Source organism: Oncorhynchus masou, chromosome 6, assembly GCF_036934945.1.
Source record: "Oncorhynchus masou masou isolate Uvic2021 chromosome 6, UVic_Omas_1.1, whole genome shotgun sequence".
NCBI lineage: Eukaryota > Metazoa > Chordata > Actinopteri > Salmoniformes > Salmonidae > Oncorhynchus > Oncorhynchus masou.
The window spans coordinates 27,053,240-27,079,179 of NC_088217.1; the positions used below are offsets into that span (position 1 = coordinate 27,053,240).

Sequence of the window (25,940 nt, forward strand, 5' to 3'; positions counted from 1 at the left end):
ACCTTGGAGCAGGGCTGGACACCGTGCCTGTACTGGTCATCGTCGCAGAGGAAGGCTCCGGCCTTGGAGCGGAGCTGGACACCGTGCCTGTATTGGTCATCGGAGCAGAGGAAGGCTCCGGCCTTGGAGCAGGGCTGGACACCGTGCCTGTATTGGTCATCGGAGCAGAGGAAGGCTCCGTCCTTGGTGCGGGGCTAGACACCGTGCCTGAACTGGGCACCGGTGCAGAGGAAGGCTCCTGCCATGGAATGGGACTGGACACCGTGCCTGGATGGGGCACCGGCGCAGAGGAAGGCTCCAGCCTTGGAGCGGGGCTGGACACCATGCCGGGACTGGGCATCGGCACAGAGGAAGGCTCCTGCCATGGAGCGGGACTGGACAACGTGCCTGAACTGGGCACCGGCACAGAGGAAGGGTCCTGCCCTGGAGCGGAACTGGATACCGTACCTGGACTCTCTGGACCGTTGATCCTCGCTGGAGGTTCCGGACCATGGACCATCGCTGGAGGTTCCGGACCGTAGAACATCGCATGAGGTTCCGGGCCGTGGTCCGTTGCCGGAGGTTCCGGACCGTCGCAGGAGGTTCCGGACCAGGGACCGTCGCCGGAGGTTCCAGACCGGGGACCATCGCCAGAGGTTCCAGACTGGGGACCGTCACAGGAGGTTCCAGACCGGGGACCGTCGCCGGAGGTTCCAGACTGGGGACTGTCGCCGGAGGTTCCGGACCATTTCCAAACGCCCGAAGGTACCACGTTCATCTGTACAAACAATTGTACGCATGTATAAACACCATGGGGCCACACAGCCGTCACACCGCTCAGGAAGAAGACACGTTCGTTCTGTCTCCTAGATCAATCCAAGATGGCGTAGCAGTCAGACGTATTTGTCCTTCGTCTTGTCGTGTCCCATGCATATATATTTTTATATATTTTTCTTTGCATATCTTTTTATATTTTTCTAAACCCTTACTTCAAAATACTCTCCTGCAACCCGCCTCACCCAATGTGGTGTGGACCCGCTTTTTCTCTAAAGTATTTTTCTCTGCCTCTATTACTGGAATCTCTCCAACATAATCTAGCCAGCTAACGGTCATCAGCTAACCCCTAGCTCGGGAAAGCTCTCGCCAGTTTGTACACCGTGATTCAACCAGAGCATACCGGACCTATTTTTCTCTCCATATCCCCGGATTCCTATCGCAAGCTCTGAACCCTCTCACCTTCCGACCTTCGCAGCTAGCGTCCCCTGAATGCTAGCTGTCGAGAGCACAACAGACTGTTGGCTTACGAGGCCCATCGAATCCATTCCGAAACCACTAGCTAGCAGTCAGTTATCCTTTGCTACCGGTCATCAGCTACCTTTATCCCGGACAACTCTCGCCAGTCTGTACAGCGCGACTCAAACCAGAGCTAGTCGGACTTATTCTTCTATATCTCCGGATTCCTACCACAAGCTCTGAACCTATTTTTTAAAAACATTTTCATTATGATAAAAAAAATCCCCACCTGGAATTATAGCAGCTAACGACCCCTTCGGCCACTGTACATATTTTGCCAATTGGCCTGGTTTACCAAACGGAGCCCTGCCGATCCGTCCGCTGATGTAACTGCACGAGGGGGCCACAACAGACTGTCCTCCGTCATCCCTCTAAGGCCTTTCTGTTACCCTGCTAGCCCTGTGCCGCTAGCTGCTTAAAGCCACGCACTGGACTTGTATGATCACCCGGCTACGCATGCCTTTCCCTAACGTCACTATGCCGTGTCGATTGCTGTTCTGGTTTGTAACTATTGTTTTATATCACTTTAGAGCCTCTAGCACTGCTCTACACACCTCGGCTAACAATTTAGTTCCACCTCCCACACACGCAGTGACATCACCTGGTTTAAATGCTATTTCTAGAGATAATATCTCTTTCATTGTCACTATATGCACAGGTTTACCCCCACTGTATTCACATCCTACTATACCTTTGTCTGTACATTATGCCTTGAATATATTCTACCGTGCCCAGAAATCTGCTCCTTTTACTCTCTGTTCTGAACATACTAGGCGTCCAGTTCTGTTAGCCTTTAGCCGTACACTTATCCTACTCCTCCTCTGTTCCTCTGGTGATGTAGAGGGTAATCCAGGCCCTGCAGTGTCAACCTCCACTCCCATCCCCTAGGCTCTCTCATTTGTTGACTTCTGCAACCGTAAAAGCCTTGGTTTCATGCATGTTAACTTTAGAAGCCTCCTCCCTAAGTTTGTTTTATTCACTGCCCTATCACACTCCACCAATCCGGATGTCCTAGCCGTGTCTGAATCCTGGCTTAGGAAGACCACCAAAAACCTTGAAATTTCCATTCCTAACTATAAAATTTTCAGACAAGATAGAACTGCCAAAGGGGGCGGTGTTGCAATTTACTGCAGATATCACCTACAGAGTTCTGTCTTATTATCCAGATCTGTACCCAAACAATTTGAGCTTCTACTTCTAAAAATGACCCTTTCCAGAAACAAGTCTCTTACCGTTGCTGCTTGCTATAGACCTCCCTCTGCCTCCACCTCAACACCATATGTGATTTGATTGCTCCCCATCTATCTTCTGAGCTTGTGCTGCTAGGTGACCTAAACTGGGACATGCTTAACACCACGGCCAACCTACAATCTAAGCTTGATGCCCTCAATCTCACACAACTTATCAATGAACCTACCAGATATAACCCCAAATCCGTAAACACGGGCACCCTCATAGATATCATCCTAACTAACTCACCCTCTAAATACACCTCTGCTGTTTTCAACCAAGATCTCAGAGATCACTGCCTCATTGCCTGCATCCGTAATGGGTCTGCGAGCAAACAACCACCCTCATCACTGTCAAACGCTCCCTAAAACACTTCTGCGAGCAGGCCTTTCTAATCGACCTGGCCGGGATATCCTGGAATGACATTGACCTCATCCCGACAGTAGAGGATGCCTGGTTATTCTTTAAAAGTGCCTTCCTCAGCATCTTAAATAGGCATGCTGTAACGACGGTTGAGTGAAATGAGTGAGGAGTCAGATGCAGAGAGCAAAATGAAGGGGAAAACGCTTTAATGTCCTTCAAATCGTAACAGGTCCAAAACATGGGTGAATGCCCAAAACACTGGCGCTAAACCAACCCAAAACCTAGACGCACACTGGACAACGAAAAACCCCAAAACCAAAACACGATACATCACCAAACGTAACAACCAACAATCCCGCACAAACACCAGCGGGCAAAACGAACTTAAATCACACCCATCCCAAAACCCCAACAAGGAACAGGTGAAAACAATTAGACAAAAACAAACGAAAAGGAAAGGGGATCGGTGGCAGCTAATAGACCGGCGACGACGACCGCCGAGCACCACCCGAGCAGGAAGGGGAGCCACCTTCGGTGGTATTCGTGACAGTACCCCCCCCTGACGCGCGGCTCCCGCAGCGCACCAACACCGGCCTTGGGGACGACCCGGGGGGCGAGGCGCAGGCGATCCGGATGGAGGCGAAGGAACTCCCTTAGTATAGTGGGATCCAATATATCCCCCACCGGGACCCAGCACCTCTCCTCTGGCCCGTACCCCTCCCAGTCCATGAGGTACTGCAGGCCCCTCACCCAGCGTCTGGAGTCCTCGATGTCCAGAGAGGGCGGAGGGACCTCCGGCACCTCACTTACCTGCATGGGACCAGCTACCACCGGCCTGAGGAGAGACACATGAAACGAGGGGTTAATACGATAATACGAAGGGAGTAACAATCGATAACACACCTTGTTTATTCTCCTCAGGACTTTAAATGGCCCTACACACTGCGGACCCAGCTTCCAGCAGGGCAGGCGGAGGAGCGGGTTTCGGGTCAAGAGCCAGACCCTGTCCCCCGGTGCAAACACGGGGGTCTCACTGCGGTGACGGTCAGCGCTCTTCTTCTGCCGTCCACTCGCCTGACGCAATGACTCCTGGACGGCTCTCCAGGTCTCCTTAGAGTGCTGAACCCACTCCTCCGCCGCAGGAGCCTCAGTCTGGCTCTGATGCTATGGTGCCAGAACCGGCTGGTACCCCAACACGCACTCAAACGGTGACATGTTGGTAGAGGAGTGGCTTAGTGAGTTCTGGGCCATTTCTGCCCAGGGGATGTATCTCGCCCACTCCCCTGGCCGGTCCTGGCAATACGACTGCAGAAACCTACCCACCTCCTGGTTCACTCTCTCCACCTGCCCATTACTCTCCGGGTGATAACCCGAGGTCAGGCTGACCGAGACCCCCAGCCGCTCCATAAACGCCTTCCATACTCTGGACGTAAACTGGGAACCTCGATCAGAAACGATATCCTCGGGCACCCCGTAGTGCCGAAAGACATGGGTGAATAGTGCTTCCGCAGTCTGCAGGGCTGTAGGGAGTCCAGGCAACGGGATAAGACGGCAGGACTTAGAGAACCGATCCACAACGACCAGGATCGTCGTGTTCCCCTGAGACAGGGGAAGATCCGTATGAAAATCCACCGATAGATGGGACCACGCCCGTTGTGGAACGGGGAGGGGTTGTAATTTCCCTCGTGGCAAATGTCTAGGAGCCTTACTCTGAGTGCATACCGAACAGGAGGAGACATAGAATCGCACGTCTCTCACCAAGGTAGGCCACCAGTACTTCCCTCTAAGACTTCGCACCGTCCTCGAAATACCCGGGTGACCTGATGAGGGTAGACTATGTGCCCATCGAATCAATTGATCACGAACAGACCCTCCGGGCACTGTGGAGGCGCAGGTTCCTCCCTTAGTGCACGCTCAATGTCCTTGTCCACCTCCCATACTACCGGTGCTACCAGCTTGGCAGCCGGAATGATGGGAGTAGGATCGATGGACCGGTCATCAGTGTCGTTTAGGTAGGCGGGACAGCGCATCGGCCTTAGTCTTGAGGGAACCTGGTCGATACGAAATGGCCCACCTTGCCTGACGAGGATTCAGTCTCCTAGCTGATCGGATATACTCCAGGATACGATGGTCAGTCCAGATGAGAAAAGGGATCTTAGCCCCCTCAAGCCAGTGTCTCCACACCTTCAGAGCCTTAACCATGGCCAACAACTCCCTATCCCCCACATCATAATTCCGCTTCGCTGGCCCGAGCTTCCTTGAAAAAAAAGCACAGGGGCGGAGCTTCGGTGGCGTACCCACCCAAGCGCTGGGAGAGCACAGCTCCAACCCCAGCCTCGGATGCGTCCACCTCAACTATAAATGCCAAAGAAGGGTCCGGATATGCCAACACTGGCGCTTTGGTGAACAGCGCCTTCAAACGGCGGAACGCTCCGTCCGCCTCTGCTGACCACTGCAAACGCACCGGCCCCCCCTTCAGCAGTGAGGTAATAGGGGCAGCCACCTGGCCAAAGCCCTGGATAAACCTCCGGTAGTAATTGGCAAACCCTAAGAACCGCTGCACCTCCTTTACCGTGGTGGGAGTCGGCCAATTACGCACGGCCTTGACGCGATCACCCTCCATTACCACCCCCGGGGTGGAAATGCGATAACCCAGGAAGGAAACGGCTCGTTTGGAAAATTCACATTTCTCTGCCTTCACATACAGGTCATGCTCCAGCAGTCGCCCAAGAACCTTGCGCACCAGAGACACATGCTCGCCGTGTGTAGCAGAGTAAATCAAGATGTCGTCAATATACACCACTACACCCTGTCCGTGCAGGTCTCTGAGAATCTCATCAACGAAGGATTGAAAGATGGCTGGAGCATTCTTTAACCCATACGGCATGACAAGGTACTCATAATGGCCAGATGTGGAACTAAATGCGGTTTCCCACTCATCTCCCATCCGAATATGCACCAGATTATACGCGCTGCTGAGATCCAGTTTCGTGAAAAATCGAGCCCCGTGAAATGATTCCACCACGTAGCTATTAGAGGTAGTGGGTAACTAAAACCCACAGTGATGGAATTTAGACCTCGATAATCAATACATGGACGCAAACCACCCTCCTTTTTCTTCACGAAAAAGAAACTTGAGGAGATGGGTGACATGGAGGGCCGAATTTACCCCTGTCCCAGAGCCTCCGTGACATATGTCTCCATAGCCAACGTCTCCTCCTGGGACAACATATACACGTGACTCCTGGGGAGTGCAGCGTTTACCTGGAGGTTTATCACGCAATCCCCCTGTCGATGGGGTGGTAATAGGGTCGCCTTCTTCTTACTGAAGGCGATAGCCAAATCGGCATACTCAGCAGGAATGCGCACGGTGGACACCTGGTCTGAACTCTCCACTGTTGTCGCACCGAGGGAAACTCCTAAACACCTGCCTGAACACTCATCAGACCACCCCTGGAGAGCTCCCTGACTCCACGAAAGTTTAGGATTGTGAATAGCCAGCCAGGGAATCCCCAGTACCACCGGAAACGCAGGTGAATCGATAAGGAACAGACTAATCCTTTCCTTATGATCCCCTGCGTAATCATCTCCAGAGGAATCATGGCCTCCCTGACCCTAACGGTCGACTATCTAAGGAGTGCACGGGGAAGGGGTGGGGTCTACCTTAACTAACGGAATCCTCAACCTCTGAGCGAGTCCGCGATCTATAGAATTCCCCGCTGCGCCTGAATCAACTAGCGCCTTATGCTGGAGAGAGGGGAAAAACTTAAGGAAACAGGTTAACAAAAACATGTGTCCAACAGGAAGCTCTGGGAGAGTGTGGTGCTGACTCACCTGGGGTGACCGAGGAGTGTTCCGCCTGCTCTCTTGACTCCCGGATGGACTCCTCCAGCACTGACCGGAAGTGTGCCCTCTCCGGCCACGATGGGTACAGGAGGAGCCTCCTCCTCCGGTCTCCCTAGACGCAGCCCCTCCTAGCTCCAGCGGGATTGGAGTGGGGAGGGGTGGGGGGGGTGCAGGTGGTGGAACTGACAGGACCCTTTCAGAACATCCGCGAACAGCCAGCAGATGGTCTAGCCGGATAGACATGTCGATCAGCTCATCCAAGCTGAGCGTAGTGTCCCGACAAGCCAGCTCCCTGTGGACGTCCTCTCTTAGGCTACACCTATAATGGTCTTTCAGGGCCCTGTCGGTCCACCCAGCTCCAGCGGCCAAAGTCCGGAAATCCAATGCAAAGTCCTGCTCGCTCCTCGTCCCCTGCCCGTAGATGGAACAACCTCTCACCTGCCACTCGGCCCTCCGGAGGATGATCAAACACAGCCCGGAAATGGCGGGTGAACTCCAGGTAGTGGCTCCTCGCTGATTCGGGCACGTTCCAAATGGCGTTGGCCCACTCCAGGGCCCTACCCGTCAGGCAGGAGACGAGAACACTCACGCTCTCCTCGTCTGAAGGAGCAGGCCGAACGGTGGCCAAGTAGAGCTCTGGTTTTAGCAGAAATCTCTGGCACCCCGCCGCTGCTCCATCGTACTCCCTTGGAGGCATGATGCGCAGAGCGCTGGCACCGGATCCTGCTGGAGGAGATGGTAGAGTTGTTGGTGGGAGTGTAGGTGGGGTAGTAGGGAGACCACTCCTCTCCCAACGATCCATCCTCTCCATCATTTGATCTATTGCTGATCCGATGCGATGGAGAATGGGCGTATGATGAAGGACTCTCTCCTCCATCATAGGGAGAGGGGTTGTCGCTGCTCCTGCTGACTCCATCTGGTGGTTGCGGGCTTCTGTAACGACGGGTGAGTGAAATGAGTGAGGAGTCAGATGCAGAGAGTGAAATGAATGGGAAATCGCTTTAATGTCCTTCAAATCGTAACAGGTCCAAAACATGTGTGAATGCCCAAAACACTGGCGCTAAACCAACCCAAAACCTAGACGCAAACTGGACAGCGAAAAAAACCAAAACCAAAACATGATACATCACCAAACATAACAACCAACAAGCCCACACAAACACCAGCGGGCAAAACGAACTTAAATCACACCCATCCCAAAACCCCAACAAGGAACAGGTGAAAACAGTTAGACAAAAACAAACGAAAAGGAAAAAGGGATCGGTGGCAGCTAATAGACCGGCGACGACGACCGCCGAGCACCACCCGAGCAGGAAGGGGAGCCACCTTCGGTGGTATTCGTGACACATGCCCCGTTCAAAAAATGTAGAACCAGGAATAGATAAGCCCTTGGTTCACTCCAGACCTGTCTGCCCTTGACCAGCACAAAAACATCCTGTGGCGTTCTGCATTAGCATCGAATAGCCCCCCTGATATGCAACTTTTCAGGGAAGTTAGGAACCATTACACAAAGGCAGTTAGGAAAGCTAGGACTAGCTTTTTTAAACAGAAATTTGCATCCTGCATTACAAACTCAAAAAAGTTCTGGGACACTGTAAAATCCATGGAGAATAATAGCACCTCTTCCCAGATACCCACTGCTCTGAGGCTAGGAAACACTGTTACAACCGACAAATCCACTATAATTGAAAATTTCAATAAGCATTTTTCTACGGCTGCCCATGCTTTCCACCTAGCTTCCCCTACCCCGGTCAACTGCCCAGCACCCTCCACAGCAATCCGCCCAAGCCCCCACCATTTCTCCTTCACCCATATCCAGATAGCTGATGTTCTGAAAGAGCTGCAAAATCTGGACCCCTACAAATCAGCCGGGCTCGACAATCTGGACCCTCTCTTTCTAAAATTATCTGCCGAAATTGTTGCAACCCCTATTACTAGCCTGTTCAACCTCTTTCATATCGTCTGAGATTCCCAAAGATTGGAAAGCTGCCGCGGTCATCCCCCTCTTCAAAGGGGGAGACACTCCAGACCCAAACTGCTACAGACCTATATCTATCCTACCCTGCATCTCTATGGTCTTCGAAAGCCAAGTTAACAAACAGATTACTGACCATTTTGAATCACATCGTACCTCCTTCTCTTCAATCTGGTTTCCGAGCTGGTCATGGGTGCACCTCAGCCACGCTCAAGGTCCTTAACAATATCATAACCGCCATCGATAAGAGACATTTCTGTGCAGCTGTATTCATCGACCTGGCCAAGGCTTTCGACTCTGTCAATCACCACATTCTTATTGGCAGACTCAACACCCTTGGTTTCTCAAATGACTGCCTCGACTGGTTCACAAACTACTTCTCTGATAGAGCTCAGTGTGTCAAATCGGAGGGCCTGTTGTCCGGACCTCTGGCATTCTCTATGGGGTGCCACATGGTTCAAATCTCGGGCCGACTCTCTTCTCTGTATACATAAATGATGTCGCTCTTGCTGCTGGTGATTCTCTGATCCACCTCTACGCAGACGGCACCATTCTGTATACTACTGGCCCTTCTTTGGACACTGTGTTAACCTACTAATATGACTCTCCTTCCGTGGCCTCCAACTGCTCTTAAACGCAAATAAAACTAAATGCATACTATTCAACCGATCAATGCCCGCACCTGCCCGCCCATCCAGCATCACTACTCTGGACGGCTCTGACTTAGAATACGTGGATAACTACAAATACCTAGGTGTCTGGCTAGACTGTAAACTTTCCTTCCAGACTCACATTAAGCATCTCCAATTCAAAATTACATCTAGAATCGGCTTCCTATATCGCAACAAAGCATCCTTCACTCATGCTGCCAAACATACCCTCGTAAAACTGACCATCCTACCGATCCTTGACTTCGGCGATGTCATCTATAAAATAGCCCCCAACACTCTACTCAGCAAACTGGATGTAGTCTATCACAGTGCCATCCGTTTTGCCACCAAAGCCCCATACACTACTCACCACTGCGACCTGTACGCTCTCGTTGGCTGGCCCTCGCTTCATTCTCGTCGCCAAACCCACGGGCTACAGGTTATCTACAAGTCTCTGCTAGGTAAAGCCCCGCCCTATCTCAGCTCGCTGGTCACCATAGCAGCACCCACTCGTAGCACGCGCTCCAGCAGGTATATCTCACCGGTCTCCCCCAAAGCCAATTCCTCCTTTGGTGACCTTTCCTTCCAGTTCTCTGCTGCCACCGACTGGAACGAACTGCAAAAATCACTGAAGCGGGAGATTCCCATCTCCCTCACTAGCTTTAAGAACCAGCTGTCAGAGCAGCTCACAGATCACTGCACCTGTTCATAGCCCATCTGTATACAGCCCATCTATCTACCTCATCCCCATACTGTATTTATTTATTTTGCTCCTTTTGCACCACAGTATCTCTACTTGCACATCCATCTTTTGCACATCTACCATTCCAGTGTTTAATTGCCATATTGTAATTACTTCGCCACCATGGCCTATTTATTGCCTTCACTTCCTTATTTGAACTAATTTGCACTAACTGTATATAGACTTTGTTTTCTTTTTTTCTACTGTATTATAGACTGTATTTTTTCTTCATTCCATGTGTAACTCTGTGTTGTTGTATGTGTCGAACTGCTATGCTTTATCTTGGCCAGGTCACAGTTGCAAATGAGAACTTGTTCTCAACTAGCTTACCTGGTTCAATAAAGGTGAAATAATTAAATAAAAAATGAACGTACTTTGGTGCGAAAAGTGCAAATCAATCCCAGAACAACAGCGAAAGACCCTGTGAAGATGCTGGAGGAAACAGGTTCAAAATTATCTATATCCACAGTAAAACAAGTCCTATATCGACATAACTTGAATGGCCACTTAGCAAGGAAGAAGCCACTGCTCCAAAACCGTCATGAAAACAAGACAACGGTTTGCAACTGCACATAGGGACAAAGATCGTACTTTCTGGAGAAATGTCCTCTGGTCTGATGAACACCATCCCAACCGTGAAGCACGAGGGTGGCAGGATCATGTTGTGGGGGTGTTTTGCTGAAGGAGTGTCTGGTGCACTTCACAAAATACATGGCATCTTGAGGTGGGAAAATTATGTGAATTTATTGAAGCAACATCAGCCAGGAAGTTAAAGTTTCGTCGCAAATGGTGCTTCCAAATGGACAATGACCCCAAGCATACTTCCAAAGTTGTGACAAAAATGTCTTAAGGAAAATAAAGTCAAGGTATTGGAGTGGCCATCACAAAGCCCTGACCTCAACCCTATAGAAAATGTGTGGGCAGAACTGAAAAAGTGTGTGCGAGCAAAGAGGCCTACAAGCCTGACTCAGTTACACCAGCTCTGTCAGGAGGAATGGCCAAAATTCAACCAACTTATTGTGGGAAGTTTGTGGAGGGCTACCCGAAACGTTTGACCCAAGTTAAACAATTTAAAGGCAATGCTACCAAATACTAATTGAGTGTATGTAAACTTCTGACCCACTAGGAATGTGGTGAAAGAAATAAAAGCTGAAATAAATCTTTTGAAATAAAATTATTATTCTGACATTTCACATTCTTAAAATAAAGTAGTGATCCTGACTGACCTAAGACAGGGAATTTTTACTAGGAGTAAATGTCAGGAATTGTGAAAAACTGAGTTTGAATGTATTTGGCTAAGGTGTATGTAAACTTCCGACTTCAATTGTGTGTGTATATATATATATATATATATATATATATTTAGGCAAGATGCAGTAGATGGTATAGAGTAGAGTATATACATATGAGATGAGTAATGTAGGGTATGTAAACATATGTGGTTAGTGATACATTTATTCCATCAATTTTTCCATTATTAAAGTAGCTAGAGCTGAGTCAGTATGTTGGCAGCAGCCAGTCAATGTTAGTCATGGCTGTTTAACAGTCTGATGGCCTTGAGATAGAAGCTGTTTTTCAGTCTCTCGGTCCCCGCTTTAATGCACCTGTACTGACCTCGCCTTCTGGATGATAGCGGGGTGAACAGGCAGTGGCTCGGGTGGTTGTTGTCCTTGATGATCTTTTTGGCCTTCCTGTGACATCGGGTGGTGTAGGTGTCCTGGAGGGCAGGTAGTTTGCCCCCGGTGATGCATTGTGCAGACCTCACTACCCTCTGGAGAGCCTTACAGTTATGGGCGGAACAGTTGCTGTACCAGGCGATGATACGGCCGACAGGATGCTCTCGATTGTGCATCTGTAAAAGTTTGTGAGTGTTTTTGGTGACAAGCCAAATTTCGTCAGCCTCCTGAGGTTGAAGAGGCGCTGCTGCACCTTCCTCACCACGCTGTCTGTGTGGGTGGACCATTTCAGTTTGTCCGTGATGTGTACGCCGAGGAACTTAAAGCTTTCCACCCTCTCCACTCCTGTCCCATCGATGTGGATAAGGGGCTGCTCCCTCTGCTGTTTCCTGAAGTCCACGATCATCTCCTTTGTTTAGTTGGTATTGAGTGTGAGGTTATTTTCCTGACACCACACTCCGAGGGCCCTCACCTCCTCCCTGTAGGCCGTCTCGTCGTTGTTGGTAATCAAGCATACCACTGTAGTGCAAACTTGATGATTGAGTTGGAGGCGTGCATGGCCACGCAGTCGTGGGTGAACAGGGAGTACAGGAGAGGGCTGAGAAAACACCCTTGTGGGGCCCCAGCGTTGAGGATCAACGGGGTGGATATGTTACCTACCCTCACCACCTGGGGGCGGCGCGTCAGGAAGTCCAGGACCCAGTTGCACAGGGCGGGGTCGAGACCCAGGGTCTCGAGCTTAATGAGGAGTTTGGAGGGTACTATGGTGTTAAATGCTGAGCAGTAGTCGATGAACAGCATTCTTACATAGGTATTCCTCTTGTCCAGTTGGGTTAGGGCAGTGTGATTGCGATTGTGTCGCCTGTGGACCTATTGGGGCAAAAAGCAAATTGGAGTTGGTCTAGGGTGTCAGGTTGGGTGGAGGTGATATGGCCCTTGACTAGTCTCTCAAAGCACTTCATGATGAAGGAAGTGAGTGCTACGGGCGGTAGTCATTTAGCTCAGTTACCTTAGCTTTCTTGGGATCAGGAACAATGGTGGCCCTCTTGAAGCATGTGGGAACAGCAGACTGGGATAAGGATTGATTGAATATGTCCTTAAACACTCCAGCCAGCTGGTCTGCGCATGCTTTGAGGACGCGGCCGGGGATGCCGTCTGGGCCTGCAGCCTTGCGAGGGTCAACACGTTTAAATGTTTTACTCACGTTGGCTGCAGTGAATGAGAGCCTGCAGGTTTTGGTAGCGGGCCATGTCAGTGTCACTGTATTTTCCTCAAAGCGAGCAAAGAAGTTGTTTAGTCTGTCTGGGAGCAAGACATCGTGGTCCGCGATGGGGATGTTTTTTCTTTTGTAGTCCGTGATTGACTGTAGACCCTGCCACATGCCTTTCGTGTCTGAGCCGTTGAATTGCGACTCTGCTTTGTCTCTCTACTGACTCTTAGCTTGTTTGATTGCCTTGCGGAGGGAATAGCTACACTGTTTGTATTCAGTCATGTTTCCGGTCACTTTTCCGTGATTAAAAGCAGTGGTTCGCGCTTTCAGTTTTGTGCAAATACTGCCATCAATCCACGGTTTCTGGTTGGGGAATGTTTTAATAGATGCTGTGGGTACAACATCACCGATGCACTTGCAAATAAACTCGCTCACCGAATCAGCGTATTCATCAATGTTGTTGTTCGACGCTATGCGGAACATATCCCAGTCCACATGATCAAAGTTGAAGTGTACCTATGATGAAAACTACAGGCCTCTCTCATCTTTTTTAGTGGGAGAACTTGCACAATTGGTGGCTGTACATACTTTTTTTGCCCCACTGTACATACACATATATATGTATATATATATATGCATATATATGTATGTATATAGTATATACACTGCTAAAAAAATAAAGGGAACACTAAAATAACACATCCTAGATCTGAATGAATGAAATGTTCTTATTAAATACTTTTTTCTTTACATAGTTGAATGTGCTGACAAAAAAACACACAAAAATTATCAATGGAAATCAAATTTATCAACCCTGGATTTGGAGTCACACTCAAAATTAAAGTGGAAAACCACACTACAGGCTGATCCAACTTTGATGTAATGTCCTTAAAACAAGTCAAAATGAGGCTCAGTAGTGTGTGTGGCCTCCACGTGCCTGTATGACCTCCCTACAACGCCTGGGCATGCTCCTGATGAGGTGGCGGGTGGTCTCCTGAGGGATCTCCTCCCAGACCTGGACTAAAGCATCCGACAACTCCTGGACAGTCTGTGATGCAACGTGGCGTTGGTGGATGGAGCGAGACATGATGTCCCAGATGTGCTCAATTGGATTCAGGTCTGGGGAACGGGCGGGCCAGTCCATAGCATCAATGCCTTCCTCTTGCAGGAACTGCTGACACACTCCAGCCACATGAGATCTAGCATTGTCTTGCATTAGGAGGAACCCAGGGCCAACCGCACCAGCATATGGTCTCACAAGGGGTCTGAGGATCTCATTTCGGTACCTAATGGCAGTCAGGCTACCTCTGGCGAGCACATGGAGGGTTGTGCGGCCCCCCAAAGAAATGCCACCCCACACCATGACTGACCCATCGCCAAACCGGTCATGCTGGAGGATGTTGCAGGCAGCAGAACGTTCTCCACGGCGTCTCCAGACTGTCACGTCTGTCACATGTGCTCAGTGTGAACCTGCTTTCATCTGTGAAGAGCACAGGGCGCCAGTGGCGAATTTGCCAATCTTGGTGTTCTCTGGCAAATGCCAAACGTCCTGCACGGTGTTGGGCTGTAAGCACAACCCCCACCTGTGGACGTCGGGCCCTCATACCACCCTCATGGAGTCTGTTTCTGACCGTTTGAGCAGACACATGCACATTTGTGGCCTGCTGGAGGTCATTTTGCAGGGCTCTGGCAGTGCTCCTCCTTGCACAAAGGCGGAGGTAGTGATCCTGCTGCTGGGTTGTTGCCCTCCTAGGGCCTCCTCCACGTCTCCTGATGTACTGGCCTGTCTCCTGGTAGCGCCTCCATGCTCTGGACACTACGCTGACAGACACAGCAAACCTTCTTGCCACAGCTCGCATTGATGTGTCATCCTGGATGAGCTGCACTACCTGAGCCACTTGTGTGGGTTGTAGACTCAGTCTCATGCTACCACTAGAGTGAAAACACCGCCAGCATTCAAAAGTGACCAAAACATCAGCCAGGAAGCATAGGAACTGAGAAGTGTTCTGTGGTTATCACCTGTAGAACCACTCCTTTATTGCACAACAGCATGTGGAATTTATTGTCAATCAGTGTTGCTTCCTAAGTGGACAGTTTGATTTCACAGAAGTGTGATTGACTTGGAGTTACATTGTGTTGTTTAAGTGTTAGCTTTATTTTTTTTGAGACGTGTAGTATATATTTATAAAAATATTAATATCATACAGTGGACACCTAAGCCTATAGGCCTTTGCATGCAATGCCCTGATACATTTAGTGCTCAAATCTCTGACAGCTGAACCATGAGGTCGACAATTATTGTTTTAGAAAAGTAGCCTAAACAAAACCTGTTAAGTTTTAGGCTGGAAAGTTTTACATATTCTACACATCGAAACACATGGAATTATGTTTTTGTCATTTGTTATAGGCTGTTTTTAAGGACAAGTAAATGTGGCTCATTTGGCCAACATCCCTTGTTTATTGATGGCGCTGGCTGCAGCAGTTTGTATCTGAATGCATATGGATGTCCATTACATTTCTCAAATGTCCAGTAAATTAATATCTTCCCAGTCATGTTGTCCAGCGCCAAATTTTCCTAAAGGAAACTGAAATGGCATATTGTTTTTTGGAAGATTTAGAATATTCACATGAAAAGTTGTCGTCAGTTGGATGGAAACCTAGCTATAGGCACCCTAAAGACTCTGGCAAGGGTGCTAGTCCAGTTTCACTTTGATTATGCCTGCACATGGTTCACCTGCAGCCCCAAACATCTAAAGAATAAGCTACCAGACAAACAGGCTTGTAAGAACTGTACTTAAACTCCTCCCTCATTTTTTCGTCTCTGTCTCTGTAATTTGTCTGTTTCTCTGTAATGTGTATGTACCTCTGTAATTGTATATGTATTTATGTCAAAAAATAGGGACCACAATGGGAGTAAGTCCCCAACTTTATTGTGCAATCCTGGTCACTTTGTGTAAAAAACTATTTTTTTAAACTGAGAAATAAAATCAATCAAGCAATCAAGCCAAACTGTGCATATTTGATAAATGGAAAGAGACTTCTGCCATTCGGAGATTGTCAAGCCTTCGATACTGAGTAAGCCTACATGGTAGGGAGGGATGTGTATTTTCTGTTTGTTGAGATTGACATAGTCTATTTATTGTTGAAAACACAAACCATTATATTGAATAGCTCTAAGTCGGTATGCTTTGTTTTTGGTTGTGTGGTGCACTGGCACAGAAACCGGTTGGTGCAAAATCCCCAGTACAAAGGTAGGGTCATGTGAAAAATGTTGGAACTTTGGGGAGGGAGGCGCATTTTTTCTTTAATGCCACTTTGAGTTGGACCAGCCCCCCCCCCCCCTTAATTCCGATCTGTCCGTAATGGGGTAGGGAGAGAGAGGGAAAAGGGGTCGAGACCAGGTGAGTCTCAATACTTTGATGTAGTCTCCGATACCTATTTGTTCTTTCATCTGAAAGGGATTGAATAGTTGAAAGCAAATTAAACATGCTTTGAAGGAGAAAGGAAGGGTATATATAGATTTTTTTACCTTTATTTACCAAGGCAAGTCAGTTAAGAACAAATTATTATTTACAATGGCTTACGAACAGTGGGTTAACTGACATTTTCAGGGGGCAGAACGACAGATTTTTACCTTGTCAGCTCAGGGATTCGATCTAACAACCTTTCGGTTACTAGCCCGAAAAGTGAGCATTAAAGGGGCTGTGTCCCAATCATTAACTTTCTTTCCTCGCGTTCCTGTCCCCCCCCAGGTTTCGGCTTTGTGACCTTTGAGAATGAAGACATGGTGGAAAAAGTGTGTGAGATCCACTTCCACGAAATCAACAACAAAATGGTATGTATGTGGACAACATGTACAGTGTGTATGTGGACAACATGTACAGAATGTGTATGTGCGAGTGTGTGTGTGTGCCAGTGTTTATGGCGAGGAGTGTGTGTCTTTGTGCAGAATATCTAAAAGTATTAGCTTTCCTCTCCAGGTGGAGTGCAAGAAAGCCCAGCCCAAGGAAGTGATGTCACCGACGGGTACGGCTCGAGGTCGTGCCAGGATTATGCCCTACGGCGTGGACGCTTTCATGCTGGGGATCGGAATGCTGAGTAAGAACAGGACATCAATAACACAGTCATGTTGCCACCACTAAACACTGGAACCATATTCACAAAGCGTCTCTGAGTAGGGGTGCTGATCTAGTTTTGTGTTTTGAATTCACAATGAATACGATTTACATGATATACCCGGGGAGACCTGATCCTAGATCAACACTCCTACTTAAAGAAGCTTTATGAGTTCAGGACCAGTACCGGAGAGCAGGGCTAAATAGATGGGAGAGGTAGAGGGAGAAAGTGTTTCAGTGGAACTCAAGTAAGCCATGGCCCACAGTGAAATCATTGTCTCTTGCTCCACCTACAGTTATGGCAACAGCATTGGTACAGAGTTGTAGTGCTAGTTGCTACATGCTACATGAGGTCTAATATGAATGCAATTTCATCTCCTTCAGCTGTGTTCAGCCATATAATGATGGGTATTTATTTGTCTCTCTCTTCGCAGGCTACCCAGGCTTCCAAGCAGCTACGTACGCTAGCCGCAGCTACCCTGGCATCGCTCCTGGATACACCTACCAGTTCCCTGGTATGAACATCACTCTCTGTCACATTGATTCATGGAGAGGTTGAGTTACAGATGTACAGACGACTTGAGTCTGTTATTCATCCAAAGATCTGCCTAGGAAACAATGCATTGGCCTAGTGATCCAAACATATTGATGTTATTTTTATGTTAGTTGATAAACATATACACACACACCTACACTTTATACTCCATATATAAGCACATATAGCAGAGTATCTGGCTGCTTGTAGATTTCAGAGAGTTGTATTTAGGATTTCTCATCCTCCTCTTCCCGGTCCTCTTCTCCATTTCCCCTCCCCTCTCATGGTAAAAGTAATCTTGCAATCTGTTGAAATGTGCTGTACCTCTATCTCCCTCCCCATCGCCTAATTTTCTCCTTCTTTCATGTCCACTCTCCCCTCACGGCTCTTGCTTCCTCTCCTTTTTCCCTACCACCCTCCTCCCCTGTAGTCTCTTCACTGTAAATTGCTTTCTTGTGTGTGTTCTCCTATGTGCCTGCTTGTGTGTGTGTGTGTGTGTGTGTGTGTGTGTGTGTGTGTGTGTGTGTGTGTGTGTGTGTGTGTGTGTGTGTGTGTGTGTGTGTGTGTGTGTGTGTGTGTGTGTGTGTGTGTGTGTGTGTGTGTGTGTCGGTAGCCACATGGATGGTGTTTGTATTAAAAAAGCGCTCTCTTGACATTTCTGTTCTAGAATTCCATTTAGAGAGGACCCCCCTTCTGACATCACCCCACCCCTCTGAGCTCACAGGTCAGTGACTCCTCTAAGATCTACAAGCAGCTCTCTTTCTCTTTATTTGCAAGGCAACAGTGCTAGCCTGTTGCGGAATTTAGTAATGGCCCTCCTTTTTCCAATCGGGAAGAGTTCAAGCCTAATAACTTTGATATAAGCACAACTTTTGCAACAACAAAAAATATTGATGGTCATGGAATTGACCGCAGCAATGTAATGCTTGGATATTTTTTGCATGGTTTCACCATCTTTAAAACTGTCAACTACCTGACGATGAATGGTTTGGTGAACTAAATTCACACACTGCCAAACACTGTGAAATTGTCCCTCTCTCCTCTGTCCCTCAGCCATTCCACTGTCAGCTTACGGACCAATGGCAGCGGCAGCAGCAGCTGCTATGAGAGGTAAAGATAATTCTCCTTCATCATTCTGTTTGTGTCTGTCTGTCGTCCATATGTATGTGACTGACTGACTGTCTCTCCCTCCCTTCTCCCTGTCTCTCTCTCTCCCTCTCTCTCTCTTTCTCCCTCTCTCTCTCCCTCCCTTCTCCCTGTCTCTCTCTCCCTCTCTCTCTCTCCCTCTCTCTCTCTCTCCCTTCTCCTTGTCTCTCTCTCTCTCTCTCTCTCTCTCTCTCTCTCTCTCTCTCTCTCTCTCTCTCACACACTCTCACACTCTCAGGTTCCACCCAGTCACGTAACTCAGGCTACCTGGGCACCAGCAGCCCTGGGCCAATGGCTGACCTGTATGCAGCAGCAAGTCAGGACTCAGCAGTCAGCAGCTATCTCAGCACAGCCAGTCCTGGCCCCAACTCAGGATTTGGCCACGGTCTCGGGGTACGTCACTATCACTGAGACAGAACAGGGTCGTTGTGTTTATTAGGGCAAACCATAGCAAAATGATTTGCAATGGAAAAGGAGCATTTCTTATTTGACAAGTCCTTCCTTGCTTCAGTCTGTTTTGTTCCTTTTGGTTCCTAATGAATACAACCTAGGGTTGGAATATCGCAAAGAGGGATCTATAAGAATCAGCTAAAGGAGCCCGCTTGGTGGCATATGGCATGTATCTGATGCGAGGGGAAACCAGGGGTTTGCTTACCAGTTTAATATGGAAGTGTAAAGCTGCCAAAATTCGATTTATTCGATAATGACGAATCACTGCACTATTTGCAATTTTGTTGAATCATCTCCTTTCTGAATGTCAAAATATCTACCAGCTGCACTCTCTAATAGTCTGTGTGTCTCTCTTCTTTCTCAGGGTCCTCTGATCGCAGCCTTTACCAATGGGTACCACTAAGTAGATTCAGCCAATCACCGGACACGGAAGGAGGTTTCTTCTGCTGACGAGCCAATCAAACTGCTGTGTGCCTACCCATGGCACAATCCAATTGGCAGCCACAGGTCAAACCCCACCCCTGGCTCCCTCTGAATCCACCCACCGACTGAAGAAGATATTTTATATTTTAGGCTCCTGTATCTTGTATTACTGTACTAATATCACTTCCTCTTCTCAGTCTCTTCCTCTATTCTTTACCTTCACGTAGGTTTATTTAATTAGATTCCAATGCTGTTTCTTTTTAAAAAATTGTTCTGACAGAAAAATACATGTGAAAAGAACGACTGGGTTGCGCTCATGGCAAACACAGATTCTGTCAGATGTATTTTTACTTTATATCTGATGAATTTCTATTTAATCACAATGTTTTGATTTATTGTCTGCTCCTTTGACCTCCCTTTAATGTGTTACTGAGGTGAGATGGAGAGAACGAGGAGAATAGAGGGGCAGAGAGAACTGAAATGGTGTGTGGGATTGGGTCTCCTTGTCAAAAGGAGTACCTAACTCATTTTAAACAGTTGAAGAACAAAGAAATGATGTCCCAGGAAACATGAAAAGAAAACTAAAATGTATATTTTGATAGTTTTTAAAACAAAACATTTGTAATATTGTTATTAATATTGAACGTAATGATGATAATCGGGAAGGTATTTTTTTCCGTAATTGGTTTTGAAAGGAATATTTTATTTCCTTCCTGTAAAATATTGTATATAGAGTTTTTGAGGGGGGGGGTTGTACTTTGATTGGCAGGTAAGGTTAATCGGTCGGGCGCCATTTAAACTGGAAGTCTTTTTAACTTCTACTTGAAAGTGGCTATGCCCTCAGCATTTGTTTAATGTTTAGGCCAACAACATGCATGAGCAGGGTTGAAGACTAGATGATATTTGTAAATAAGTCGGAGTGATAAGATCCTATTCATTAGAAATTGGTTTCAGAGATTATCCAAAAGTAACAACAAGAGAACACGCTTGAATTTACATGCAGTTGAGTTTCATTCCGTGTCTTACTGTAAACATGTATTAACTGTAGTGTGTGAATTCCAAATCTGCATTTTGTCATACAGCGCTACAACAGAGTTATTGATTTGTGCCAGTAACCGGTTTCTATTGAATCGGGCCCCTTAAAGGCACAGTCTTATCACGTCACATGAACATAAAAATAGAATTACTTGAATGGGGATTCTAGTAATTCTAGTTATATGGACATGACATCCACGTATCCCTCAGAAGAACTTGAATTGGAACAGATGATTGGATAAGGAAAAACTTAAACGAGGCCCTGTTTTTTTATATATTGGCTATGGTGAGGGTGCATGGGTGGGGTTAAGGGGGATTGGGTGGGTTTTAATACAGCTTTTTGGTGGGATATATTTTGTGCTATTTTAGGTATATTTTGCGCTATTTTCCTTCATTATGTTTTTTCTTTCTTTCTTGGTGTTCAGTGTACGGGTCATATGGACCATAGAAACAAATGAAGGACATACTTAACAAAGCAATTGACTCTTAAAATACTATTACATCATGGTTGTATTTGTCCTCTGATGACTTCTGAAAGTGTGTGTGTCATTATGTGTGAAAGTGTGTTTGTGTGTGTGAGTGTTTGTGTACACGCATAATAGTGCGTGTACACAAACAATGGGGCGGCAGGGTAGCCTAGTGGTTAGAGCGTTGGACTGAAAGGTTGCAAGTTCAAATCCCTGAGCTGACAAGGTACAAATCTGTCGTTCTGCCCCTGAACAGGCAGTTAACCCACTGTTCCTAGGCCGTCATTGAAAATAAGAATTTGTTCTTAACTGACTTGCCTAGTTAAATAAAGGTAAAATAAAAAATAGTGAGGTGAAGTATGGAACTAGCAATATTTGACAGTTGAGATGCATTTGTTTGATTTTGGTAAAGCCATTTTGGTACTGATATGTTTGTCTGGTTCCATTTAGTCTAACACCCTGCACATAGGGACTAGGGCTAGATAAATCAAAATAGAATAGGGCCTCTGTCCCAGTCAGTACAGAAAATAGGTATACACAGACCAGTAGCTGGAAGGGAGGAGGAGACAGTGTGTCACAAAGCTATTTCAATGAAAATCACATGAATTTTGTACATTTTCCTCGAAGTCTTCCAATAAACATGAAAAAGAATCTCCCATTTTGAACTGGCTAGTACTGCCCTTTTCCAACTGGCTGGGTCACTACACAAAACTACTGCTGGACACGAACACTGTAACTTTTTAACTTACAAAAAGCAATAAGTTATTTTTTACCTTAGAAATAATAATGATATTAATAGCAATATGAGTATTGATAATTCCATGGCATTAAGACTTATTTTCAGAACAAAAAAATATATTTTTTTCTTTTGTACGATTTCGTTCCCCATGTACCATAATGATTCAGTGATTTTTAAGACGCTGGTGTTTCTTTTGTTTGTTTGTGTTGATGCTTTCTTCAGGGTCGGGAAAGGGGCAAGGCCTTGGTTGTTAGAGCTCCAAGGTCTTGCCCAACACTGTAACTCAACTTTTATTTGGACTGTTCCCCGCCCGTTTTGTCATATGTATTTCTTATTTTGTTCTACTCTGGAAATTTCAATTTTACAATTCCTAATAAATTATTTTAAAGTATTCCACTGAGATTGTGGTTCTGTTTGTTTTTCTGAGAGTTCGAGACTAAGCAAGGGTATAAAAGCATATATACAAAAATAAACATTCAAGAATGTCTCTCCTTCAATATTTATTTATGTTATACCTACATTTATGGAAGCAGATTAATACCAAAACAAATATTTTGATTTAAATTTGTATTTGTTTTGGCATGAATCTGCTTCCATAAATGTAGGTATAACATAAATAAATATTGAAGGAGAGACATTCTTGAATGTTTATTTTTGTATATATGCTTTTATACCCTTTATGTATTTTGACAGTTGTCCTATTGCAAGTTATACAATGCGTTATTGGGTCACAGTGTTGCAATTTTATTTTAGAATGTCTTGAAATTTGATATTAACTTAATCCTGCAGAACAGGTACCATGACATGTCAACATGTGCTTAGCTACAGTGTCATCTAGACTGTTGTGTCATCACTCTCAGGGACTGATGTCATTTGTACTAGCCTCTAGTAAGCTCATCTATAGTAGGAGGAGAATATAAATGTATGGGAAGCATTAGCACATATATTTTGGCAGGACTACAGCACCACTCCTGACCTTGGCAGTGTCACAAAGCAAATCATAATAATAATATGTAACATTTTTACTAGGTATATTTGTCCTGTTTCGTGCCTACTGAACATGAGCTGGGTGTGCTGAAGGTGGGCTGAAACAGAAGCTATTCACCCTTGTGTATTGATTGCAGTGTGAGTAATTGTTGTTTATGAGTGTGGGGAATACAGTGTTGTACATTTACCAAAATGTCATTTGGGGATGCTGGAGATTCCAGTCTTTCTGTAGGTCTATGTGTGTGAGAAAGAGGGATATTAATGTTAATCACAGCAAATTAGGTCAAGTCCTGAACTCTCTTCTCCCTCCTTTCTCTTGCCTGGGGAGGGGGGTGAGGTGTGTGGGGGTACAGTCCTCCTCACACCTAATCCCACAACTACCTCCCTTCTTCAGACCTCTCACACAGTTTCGATCAGTTCCGGGAAGCTTGACAACCTTTACTCCTTGACTGGCTATTCCATTGTTCCTTTGTCAAAGTCTCATTATACCCTTTTTTCGTCTTGAGTGGGATTTTTACTTGTACAGTGTTTCCTGTACCATCCCTGAAGCTCCAGGGTTCAAGGTCATTTGGCCATTATTTTTTTCTTTGTTTTTTTTGGGGGGGGGGCTGAGATTTCTTTATCTCTCTCTGTCCTACCTTTCCATTTGTTTTTAGTCATCGTTTTTTGGCTCTTCTCTCTGTTTTCTCTCTCTCCTGCCGTCATCTGTTGCTCATACCATGGCCCTCTGGTTCTGGAGCCGATAAGAGGGCATTTGGGAGCTAAGAGTTCCGTAAATTGGAGTGCAAACTTTGACAGACTGAGTTTTATGGGGAAACAGCATCCTCCACCTCCCGTCCACAATTACCTGTGGCTAACAATCCTTTCCAGCTTCAGTCCCGCTTACCCAGTCAAATCAAATCATATTTGTCACATGCAACGAATACAACAGGTGTAGACTTTACAGAGAAATGCTTACCATAAAGCCCTTAACCAACAATGCAGTTAAAAGAAAAATAAGTGTTAAGTAAAAAAAAAGATAACAAATAGTTAAAGGGAAGCATTTAAATAACAGTTCAAATCGTCTGGGTAGAAGCCTTTTGGACCTAGACTTGACTCTCCGGTACCGCTTGCTGTGCGGTAGCAGAGAGAACATTATGACTGGAGTCTTTGACAATTTTTAGGATCTTCCTCTGACACCGCCTGGTATAGAGGTCTTGGAAGGCAGGAAGCTTGGCTCCAATGATGTACTGGGCGGTACGCACTACCCTCTGTAGTGCCTTGCGGTCAGAGGCCGATCAGTTGCCATACCAGGAAGTGATGCAACCAGTCAGGATGCTCTTGAGGGTGCAGCTGTAGAACTTTTTGAGGATCTGAGGACCCATGCCAAATCTTTTCAGTCTCCTGAGGGAGAATACGCTTTGTTGTGCCCTCTTCACAACTGTCTTGGTGTGTTTGGACCATCGATGAGAATGTGAGCGTGCTCTGTCCTCCTTTTCCTCTAGTCCACAATCATCTCCTTTATCTTGATCACGTTGAGGGAGAGGTTGTTGTCCTGGCATCACACGGCCAGGTCTCTGACCTCCCTGTAGGCTGTCTCGTTGTTGTCGGTGATCAGGCCTACCACTATTGTGTCGTCTGCAAATTTAACGATTGTGTTGGAGTCATGTCTGGCCATGCAGTCATGAGTGAACAGGGAGTACAGGAGGGGACTGAGCACGCACACCTGAGGGGCTCCCGTGTTGAGGATCAGCGTGACAGATGTGTTGTTACCTTACCACCTGGGGGCAGCACATCAGTAAGTCCAGGATCCAGTTGCAGAGGGAGGTGTTTAGTCCCAGGGTTCTTAGCTTAGTGATGAGCTTTGAGGGCACTATGGTGTTGAATGCTGAGGTGTAGTCAATGAATAGCATTCTCACATTCTCACCTTTTGTCCAGGTGGGAAAGGGCAGTGTGGAGTGCAATAGAAATTGCATCATCTGTGGATCTTTTGGGGCGGTATGCAAATTGGAGTGGGTCTTGGGTTTCTGGGATAATGGTGTTGATGTTGTCAGGACCCGGTTTCGAACCTGGGTCCCCGGAGTGAGAAACAGTCACTTAACCAACTGAGCCACGAATAGTCAGCAGAACCCAGAAGATGAGGCAGACACAGCAGTACTTAAGACGGTGTATTTAATAAAGAAAAAATCCTTAAATACAAAAAATGGCAAATCCAAAAGGTGGTAGGAAAAGCACAAAAAGGCCTCAAAAGAAACTCACAAAAAATAAACAAAAACAAAAAACAGAATACCACAAGAGCGTCACCCGGAATCGACAAGAGTACACAGAACACTAGGGCAGGGTGCTAACATACAAACACAGAGCACAGAACTGAGGGAAACTAAGGGTTTAAATACAATTAGAGGAAACGAGGCACAGGTGCAAATAATTAATGGGGATCAAGGGAAAAACATAAGGACAAAAAGCACAATGGGGCATCTACTGACCAAAACCCGGAACAACCCTGGCCAAATCCTGACAGAATCCCCCCCCTAGGAACGGCTCCTGACGTTCCTACCAGCTCTCTCAGGGTGGAGGACCCTGAACTGACGAATGAGGTCAGGGTCCAGGATGTCTTTGGCAGGAACCCAGGAGCGCTCCTCAGGACCGTAGCCTTCCCAGTCCACCAGATACTGCCAGGACCGCTGCACCCGGCGGGAATCCAGTATCCGGTGGACGGTATAAGCCGGCTGGCCTCCAATGACACGAGGCGGAGGGGGAGGTCTGTCTGCCGGGACAAGGGGAGAAAAAACAACAGGTTTTAACAATGAAACATGACATGTGGGATTAATCTTAAGGGATCTGGGTAAGTGTAGGCGATAAGAAACTGGGTTAACTCTCCTGGCAACCTTGAAGGGACCGATGTATTTTTGGGACAGCTTGCGAGACTCCACCCGTAGAGGTAAGTCTCTTGTGGAGAGCCAGACTCTCTGGCCGGGGCGCAGGGTAGGCCCGGGACGGCGACGTCTGTTGGCTTGTTGTTGATACCTCTGTGAGGAACGCATAAGATTAAGACGGGTCTTCCTCCACATAAGCCGACAGCGTCTGACGAACTTCAAGG

General features: G+C 47.0%; 1 protein-coding gene across 2 annotated transcripts in view; it reads left to right on the forward strand.

The window, feature by feature from the left end:
- Positions 1-22,265, forward strand: part of LOC135541784 (RNA-binding protein Musashi homolog 1-like) — a 50,443-nt gene extending 28,178 nt beyond the window's left edge. Inside the window, exons 8-14 of one of the 2 annotated variants that reach the window (XM_064968158.1) lie at positions 16,717-16,799; positions 16,945-17,062; positions 17,514-17,594; positions 18,282-18,338; positions 18,668-18,724; positions 18,999-19,153; positions 19,575-22,265. In XM_064968158.1, coding sequence (XP_064824230.1) covers positions 16,717-16,799; positions 16,945-17,062; positions 17,514-17,594; positions 18,282-18,338; positions 18,668-18,724; positions 18,999-19,153; positions 19,575-19,613 — 590 coding nt within the window. In that variant the 3' untranslated portion in view covers positions 19,614-22,265. The remainder of the gene's footprint in view (positions 1-16,716; positions 16,800-16,944; positions 17,063-17,513; positions 17,595-18,281; positions 18,339-18,667; positions 18,725-18,998; positions 19,154-19,574) is intronic. The other variant, XM_064968159.1, reaches the window with a different exon arrangement.
- Positions 22,266-25,940: the final 3,675 nt, after the last annotated feature.